The 7,790-nt window shown below is 49.6% G+C and overlaps 1 protein-coding gene across 3 annotated transcripts; it reads left to right on the plus strand.

Moving 5' to 3' along the window:
- The first annotated feature begins 679 nt into the window (after positions 1-679).
- On the plus strand, positions 680-7,431 carry EBI3 (Epstein-Barr virus induced 3). Of its 3 annotated transcripts, none has more exons than XM_087816002.1 (5): positions 680-888; positions 1,513-1,644; positions 2,981-3,159; positions 4,040-4,197; positions 7,103-7,431. In XM_087816002.1, exons 1-5 carry the CDS (start codon positions 776-778, stop codon positions 7,253-7,255), a joined length of 735 nt encoding a protein of 244 aa, XP_087672128.1. In that variant the 5' UTR covers positions 680-775; the 3' UTR covers positions 7,256-7,431. The 3 variants fall into 3 exon arrangements, with proteins under 3 accessions (XP_087672128.1, XP_087672129.1, XP_087672130.1); XM_087816003.1 differs by having other exon boundaries at positions 680-887; positions 1,521-1,644; XM_087816004.1 differs by having other exon boundaries at positions 680-887; positions 1,524-1,644.
- Positions 7,432-7,790: the final 359 nt, after the last annotated feature.

Here is a 7,790-nt window from a genome sequence, read left to right on the forward strand (position 1 = left end):
CCCCATCGCTAGGAGAACGACTGTGGGGGTGGGGCTGCCTCTCTAGGGGGTGTGTTTCTGCCTCTCCATGGCCTGGGGTGTGGAGGTGAAGTGTGGCTGGTAAGCATGGGACCCCATCCCTGTGGCATCTCGGAGTAGATGCCTGGGTCTCTCTGGGTCCCTATCTTCTTTTTCCTAAACCTTTGTCCCTGTCTCTGTCTCTGCTCCTGTTTTTGCCTCTATATCTCAGTGTCCCGGCTCTTTCTCTTTTCTGTCTCTTTCTCTGTCTCTCTTGTCTGTGTCTAGCTCCCTTGTCTTTCTCTGTCTCCCCTCTTATCTGTGTGTCTCTCTCTATCTCCATCTCTCTGTGTCTCCTCTCTTTCCCTCCTTCTGAGTGTCCTTCTCCCTCTCTGTCTCTTTCTCTGTCCTTCCCCTCTTGGCTGTGTCTCGGTCTTTCTCCATGTGATCATCCCCCTCCTGGGGTTTCCCCAGCCCCTCCTCACTGAAGCCGGAAGGAAGGACTGACTGTGCTGGGAAAGGCCACAGGGTCTCCACTTCTCCCTTTCGTGGCCTCTCCTCCCTGCCCCCATCCTCAGAGCCTTCCGCACCCTTGTCCCAGAGTGGCCCGTAAAGGGACTGGCGACTCCTCTGCTGTTCCTGCTGGATTCTCCACCGCCCCACAAACCTGCCAGTGAGTCAGATCTGGAGAAGGGGAAGTGGGGGGGCCTTGACCGAAGTGGGGGGCCTTGACCGGGGCTGGTATCCCCCAGGTGGGTCTGAGTGCCCTACCTCCCCAATGGTGCTCTCTGCCCCAGCTCCTGAAAGCAGAACTTACAGAGGCATGGCCCCAAGACTCCTCCTGGCCCTTGTCCTCTGGGCTGGCTACTTACCCTGCAATGGGAGAAAAGGTATGTAGGACCCCTGGGGGGTTGGGGGACCAGGGCCAGTCTGGAAACTGGACTTTGTTTGTTCTGGGACATTCTGGGGTAGGGTGCAATCTCACACACCTCCTGTATGCATACCTCCTGGTAAGAGGGGGTTACCATCCATTTGCACAGATGGGGAAAGTGAGACACAGAAAAGACGAGTCCCCCAAAGTGACACCAGGTAGTGGCAGCCACAGCCTGGAGAAAGAGAGAGGAAGAGAGAAATGGTAGGGGGGTGGGGTAGGGGGGTTAATTGCATACATTTCTTTCATGTGCTTCAAAACAAAACTGTAGCAAAGAGGGGGTACAGTAAAATATCTCCCTCTCATCAGAGTTCTCCACTACCCAGGTCTCCTCTGTGGCTTATTAAACCTCAGTTTCCCCATCTGGAAAATGAGCCTATAGTTCCTAACTTGGCAGGTTGTAGTGGGGATGAGAGATGACGTAGGTGCCTTTCATTCATATACTCATTCATTCCACAAACCTTAATTAGGTGCCTACTGTATGCCTGGCACTGGCTGGCAGTGAGGCGAGGACAAACCCATGGTAGGGCATTGTGGTCCAGGGGTGGATCAAAAGCTCACACTCCTCCCTCCACCCCCACCCCCACCCCAGCAGCCCCCACCCAGCCCAGGGTGTGGTGCTGGGCCTTTAGGTACCCGATTGCCGTGGATTGCTTCTGGACCCTGCCACCTGCTGCAGACTCCACCAGGCCCACATCCTTCATTGCCACATACAGGTCAGAGAGCTTGGAGGGGCTTCCTGGAGATTCCATAGCTGGGCCTGACCCTCCTAGGATGGGAATAATTGCAGACTTAACGCTGACCTGAAACCCGCCGAGTCGTAGGGGCAGCGCTATCCTATAGAAATATACCTTCTACAATACATATTTCAAGCCACATGTGTAGTTTAAAATTTTCTAGAGGCCACATTTAAAACGTAAGAAGTGGGTGAAATTAATTTTAATATTTTATTTAAGTAATATCTATATATTCCAAATATTTATCATTTAATGTGATTGAGCATAATGTAATTGAACATGCTTATATACAATGTTTATAAATTTAGAATATAAATGAATATTCAATAAGAGTAACTAAAATATTTCAGCATGTAATCATTATCTTATTAGTGAGATATTTTACATTCTTTCTTTTAATACTAAGTCTTCAGAATTCCATGTGTATTTTTTTGCATATAGTGCATTTCAATTCAGATACTAAACTTTCATTAGAAATTCTTTATCTCTGATTGGATTTCATAAAATTTGCAGTTAGAGCAGTAAATTCACACACCCAACTTGTTCTGAACAACTTTTCAGAGTTTTCTAATAACTGGAAACATTACATTTATTTATTTTTAATATGTCTTTATTGATTTTAGAGAGAGAGGAAGGGAGAGGGATAGAAAGAAACATCAATGATGAGAGGGAATCATCAATCAGCTGCCTCTTGCACTCCCTACTAGGGATTGAGCCCACAACCTGGGCATGTGCCCTGACTGGGAATCAAACCGGGGACCTCTTGGTTCATGGGGTCAATGCTCAACCATTACTGAGCCATGCCAGCTGGGCTGATAACATTACACTTAGATTAGATAAATAAAACTTAAAAGTCTCACTCAGTCGTACTAGCCGTGTTTTAAGTGCTTGGTAGCCACAGGTGGCTAATGACTGCTACATCGGACAAGGTAGGAACAGGACACTTTGAAAGCTCTATGGGTGGCACTGAGCTCAAGTCTCTAAAGTCTGTCTCAGAAATGGAGAGAATCAGAATCTTGTTACTTCGGATTCCAGAGTCTGTGAATCTGTAGACCTCAGAACGTTGGAATTCTGAGGCTGGAATTTTGACATTCCAGAAACCTTTAGAATCTGTGACCCGAGCATCTCCTGTGCTTTTCACCCCCAACGCTGGGTCACTGTGGGCTCTGTGTTGTCAAGTGAGTGCCCCCTCCTGGGTCACACAGACAAGAGCAGGACCCCGAACCAGGGCTCCTCATCTGCTGTCCCCACTTGGGGTCCAAGGCACAGCCATCAGGAAGTGCTGAGGCCCTCATAGTGCCTACCCTGTGTCCAGACTTGGAGTGGCCGCCCATGGGGAGAGCCAGCCCTGCCTCCAGCCAACACCAGAAGCCACCAGCTGCACCATCCCAGACGTCCAAATGTTCTCCATGGTACCCTACATGCTGAACCTCACAGCTGTCCACCCCTGGGGAAGCAGCAGCAGCTTCGTGCCCTTTGTCCCAGAGCACATCAGTGAGTGGGGGCCATGGTTGGGGGGTGTAGAAGGCCACTGGCTTGTTCTTGCTCTTTCCCTCTCTCTCTAAGCACCCCCACCTTCTCGTCACCCAGGCCTGTCCTCTATCTTGGATTCTGTGGGTTCCACCTTCAGTAAATCAAGAATCCACCCACTTCTCTCCCCTCCCGAGCCTCCACCTGATCCAGCCTCATTATCACTGGCCTGGTCCACAGTCCTCTCACCCTGGTTTCCCCAGTTCCACCCTCTTCCCTAAGCAGCCACCACATGGCACCTGTGAGCACCCTAGTCAGATCCTGCCCCTCCGTTGCCCACAGACCTCTAGTTCCCGCCTCCCTTAGGGTAAAAACCCAAGTCTTCCCCACGACCCACAGGGCCCTGCGTGACCTGCCCCATCTCTTCCCTGCTGGGAGTGTGTGTGTGTGTGTGTGCGTGTGTGTGTGTGTGATTGCTAATGGATGTGGGATTTCTTTTTGGGATGATGAAAATGTTTTGATTAAATAGTGGTGGTGGTCACACAACATTGTGAATGTACTAAAAGCCACTGAACTGTACACTTTGAAAGGGCGAGTTTTGTGGTATGTGAATTATGTCTCAAAAAAGCTTTGCAAACCACTCCCTTCCTTGCGCTCCTGAACTTTCTTCCCTACTCTTTATGACCAGTAGATTTGCTTCTTGTCTCTGGATTCTGTCCTGTGGGTTGAGCTTCAAAAGGACAGGAGTTGGGTCTATATGGGTTACTGCTGTGTCCCCCGGTGTCCAGAACATCACCGGACACTCAGTAGACCCTCAATTAATATTTGTTGGTTGTTTGCATCAGTGAGCGAATGAATGGATGGAACTGCCCTCTGCTGACCGTGTCTCCTATTTGTGTATCAGTCAAACCGGACCCTCCAGAAGGCGTGCGCCTGAGCCCCCTCCATGGGCAGCGGCTGCGGGTGCAGTGGGAACCTCCCAGCTCCTGGCCCTTCCCAGAGGTCTTCTCACTCAAGTACTGGATTCGCTACAAGCGTCACGGAGCTGCCCGCTTCCGCCAGGTGAGGCACATGAGTGGCGACCGGGGAGGGTGATTCCAGGTAGAGGGAACAGCGCTGCCAAGGTGCGCTGGGGCCTCCCGTGTAGCTTGAGGTTGCTTGTGGCGAGTGTGCAAAACAAAGGCAGCCCAGCAACTCCACTCCTGGGTATCTGCCCCAAAGAATTAAAAACAAGGACTCAAACAAATTCTTATACTAGATGCTCATAGTAGTGCCATTCACAACAGCTGAAAGGTGGAAACAGCCCAAACGTCCATTAGTGGGTGAATGGCTACACAAATCAGGGCCCATCCACACACTGGAATCTTCCTCAGCCATGAAAGCAATGACACTCACTGCAGCGTGGATGAACCTTACAAACACGATGCTCAGTGAGAGAAGCCAGACACAAAAGGCCAGGGTGTGATTCCATTTACATGAAATGTCCAGAACAGGCAGATCCAGAAATGGAAAGTCAATTCATGGTTGTCAGGGGCCGGAGGGATGATGGGGAATGACTGCTGATGGGGTATTTTGGGGAGTGATGGAATTTTCTAGAATTAGAGGTGCCGGTTGCACAACATTGGGAATGTGCTAAATGATACAGAATTGTCCACTTTGGAATGGTTAATTTTATGCCATGTGAATTTCACCTTGATTGAAAACAATATATATTGTTTAACTCTTTTTAAAAAAAGATTTTATTGATTTTTAGAGAGAGAGCAACGGAGAGGGAGAAACATTAATGTGAGAGAGAAACATTGATCAGCTGCCTCCTGCACACCCCTCGCCAGGGATCCCTCACCAGGGATCAAACCCAGAACCTTTTGGTGTATGGGACGATGTTCCAACCAACTGAGCCAACCAACTAGGGCTGTTTTAACTTCTTAAAAAATAAAAAATAAAGGCAGTGTCCTGTGAGCATCCAAGGTCAGTGGTGTCCTGGTCAGTGTTAGATCCTGGGATGAGAAGCTGTGTCTTTGCAGAGTTTAGCTTTTTACAACCCTGTCCCATAGACCTTTCTGTGACGGTGGGAATCTTCTCCATCTGCTCTTCTCAAGACGGTGGCCATGAGCTGCAGTTAGCTGCCAAGCCATTCCAATGTGGCGAATAGCCCAGGAACCGGCTTTTAAATTGTATTGGTGTTCATTAATTTAATTTTTAAAATTTTTTGTAGTTTTTTCCCTTTTTAAAAAAATGTACATTTTTGTTTGTTTGCTTGTTTGTTTTAAATTAATTTCAGAGAGAGGAAGGGAGAGGGAGAGAGAGACAAACATCAATGATGGCCCAGCTGGCGTGGCTCAGTGACTGAGCATTGACCTATGATCCAGGAGATCGGGGTTTAATTCCCGGTCAGGGCACATATCCGGGTTACAGGCTTGATTTCCAGTGGAGAGTGTGCAGGAGGCAGCTGATCAATGCCTCTCTCATCATTGATGTTTCTCTCTCTCTCTCCCTCTCCTCCCTTCCTTTCTCTGAAATCAATAAAAATATATTAAAAAACAAAACAAAAACATCAATGAGAGAAAGAATCATCTATCGGCTGCCTCCTGCACGCCTCCTACCGGGGATCGAGCCTGCAACCCAGGCATGTGCCCTGACTGAACCATGACCTCCTGGTTCATGGGTCGAGGCTCAACCACACTGGCCGGAGTGCAGTTTTTAAATTGAGATAGAACTCACATACATACCAGAAAACTCACCATTTTAAAGTGTTCAAGCCAGTGGCTTTGAGTATGTTCATAAAGTTGTGCAACCATTAATCTAAATTTAAGACTTGCAGCACCACATCAGCCTATGATATGGGACAACTCAGGTAGAGCAGGAAAGGGAGAGTCAGACCTGGGGTTGGGAAGCTGAGTGTGGTGGCTGAAATGGCACATTCTGAGAATGAGGTGGGAGTTGGAAGGAGGTGAGGGCCAGGTAAAGGAGGGAGAGTGTGGAGCAGCAGAGACCAGGAAGAAAAGACGAGCAGGAGAGAAGGCAGGAAAGGTGGAGTTGAGTGGGTGTCTCATTTGTGCCCATGGGATTTCAGTCTATGGAGGTGCCCGAGTGGAGACATGGAGAGGTCAATGCTATTGAATGAAGAACTGATTACATTTCCTGAGAGAAGGGGACACGCCAAACCATGCAGGGCCACACAGGCAACATCAGGATGGCAGGAGGCTGGAGCAGGAGGGAGTGGAGAGCCAAGGCCAGAACCTCTGCTGGGGTTTCTAAGGGAAAGGAAAGACAGGATGGGGTGAATGCTTGGGGTTGGTGAGTGTAAATAATTCTGTCGAGCTCTGGGCTACATGGGTGATCTTGAGTTGCCTGGCAGCTGGCCCTGGGGTGATCTAGGGCAGGGGGAATTCTGGCTTGTGTGGGAAATTAGAGAAAATGGGGGTAGGGGTACAGATTTAGGATTGGTTGGTTGGTATATGAAAGGTGTGCTCCTGGCCACCCTTTGCCATTTCTAACAGTTGGCTGACCTCAAGAAGGGCAGTCTGTTCCCAGCCAGCAAGATGTTTAAGGTGTCAAAACATCCTAAGATATAAAAATTTTAAAGAACATACAAAAAAACATGGTTAATACAGTGGGAATGGGGAGGGGGGAGGGGGGCACTGAGGCCAATGATAGAGGCTCTGGATCAGGGCCAGGAAGAGGAGTGAGGTTGGTGGGGAGGAGAGTCTGGGGAGTGAGAGCTCTCACCACTGAGACATCCCTTAAAACTGGTGTGGTCCACAAAGGATTCCTGAACAAGTTGGCTCTGGGACCCGCACGGAAGTCCAGGTTAGGACCAGGAAGGGCCAAAGACTGGGAGGGGGCTGTGGAGGGTGTGTAGTTTAGGATGGAGAATAAGGAATGAAGGCTCAGTCACACGAATCTGTGCACAATGGCCCTTCCCACCCTCCTCATCCCCACTGACCCACCCTCTTTCTGCTCTCAGGTGGGGCCCATTGAAGACACATCCTTCACCCTCAGGGCTGTGAGGCCCCAAGCCAGGTATTGCATCCAGGTGGCTGCTCAGGACCTCACTGACTACGGGGAGTCAAGCGACTGGAGTGTCCCTGCCACTGCCTCAGTGACTCTGGGCAAGTAGCAGGGGCATCCCAGCACCCCGGAAGAGGAGCCGATTCCTTGACATCCCCCTCCCACTCACTGCTGCCGAGTTGCTGGGCAACCTTAGACAAGTGACTTTGCTTCTCTGACACTTAATTTCCTAATCTGTGAAATAGGGATGTACTCCCTCCTTTGACTACAAAACTGTGAATGTGACATGTTATTTATTTGTGTAATTAGACAAGGACCATTGTTACAAGAATCAGGACTCTTCCTCCCTGTGTTCAATAGACCCAAAGAGGAGTCTGAGAGGACAGGACAGAGCAGAACACACATACAGTGAATCACCACTCCATGGATAGGGTCAGGGCTGGACCGGAGGAAGAGAGCGGGGCTGGAGGAGTTGGGGTGGGTGTAGAGGGGGTTCTGCCTGGGATGTGACGGTGGGATCCATTCAGTTCAGCAGGTTGGCTCACCGGTCATCTCAAAAGTTGCCCAGATGTGAGCCCCAATGTGGATGGACATAAGTTTGGGAAGATTTCTCTGAGGGGGGGCAAAGAAGCCAGGCCTGGAAG

Source organism: Miniopterus natalensis, chromosome 4, assembly GCF_054644295.1.
Source record: "Miniopterus natalensis isolate mMinNat1 chromosome 4, mMinNat1.hap1, whole genome shotgun sequence".
In the NCBI taxonomy this organism is placed as follows: domain Eukaryota; kingdom Metazoa; phylum Chordata; class Mammalia; order Chiroptera; family Miniopteridae; genus Miniopterus; species Miniopterus natalensis.

What these genes read in the sequence shown, in the direction of transcription:
- EBI3 (XM_087816002.1), top strand. Translation starts at nt 776, where the DNA reads ATGGTGCTCTCTGCCCCAGCTCCTGAAAGCAGAACTTACAGAGGCATG. An exon ending in CCCTGCAATGGGAGAAAAGG is followed by an intron (nt 889 to 1,512) that starts TATGTAGGACCC and finishes CACCCCCACCCC; the next exon opens with CACCCCAGCAGCCCCCACCC. An exon ending in TCCTTCATTGCCACATACAG is followed by an intron (nt 1,645 to 2,980) that starts GTCAGAGAGCTT and finishes CCCTGTGTCCAG; the next exon opens with ACTTGGAGTGGCCGCCCATG.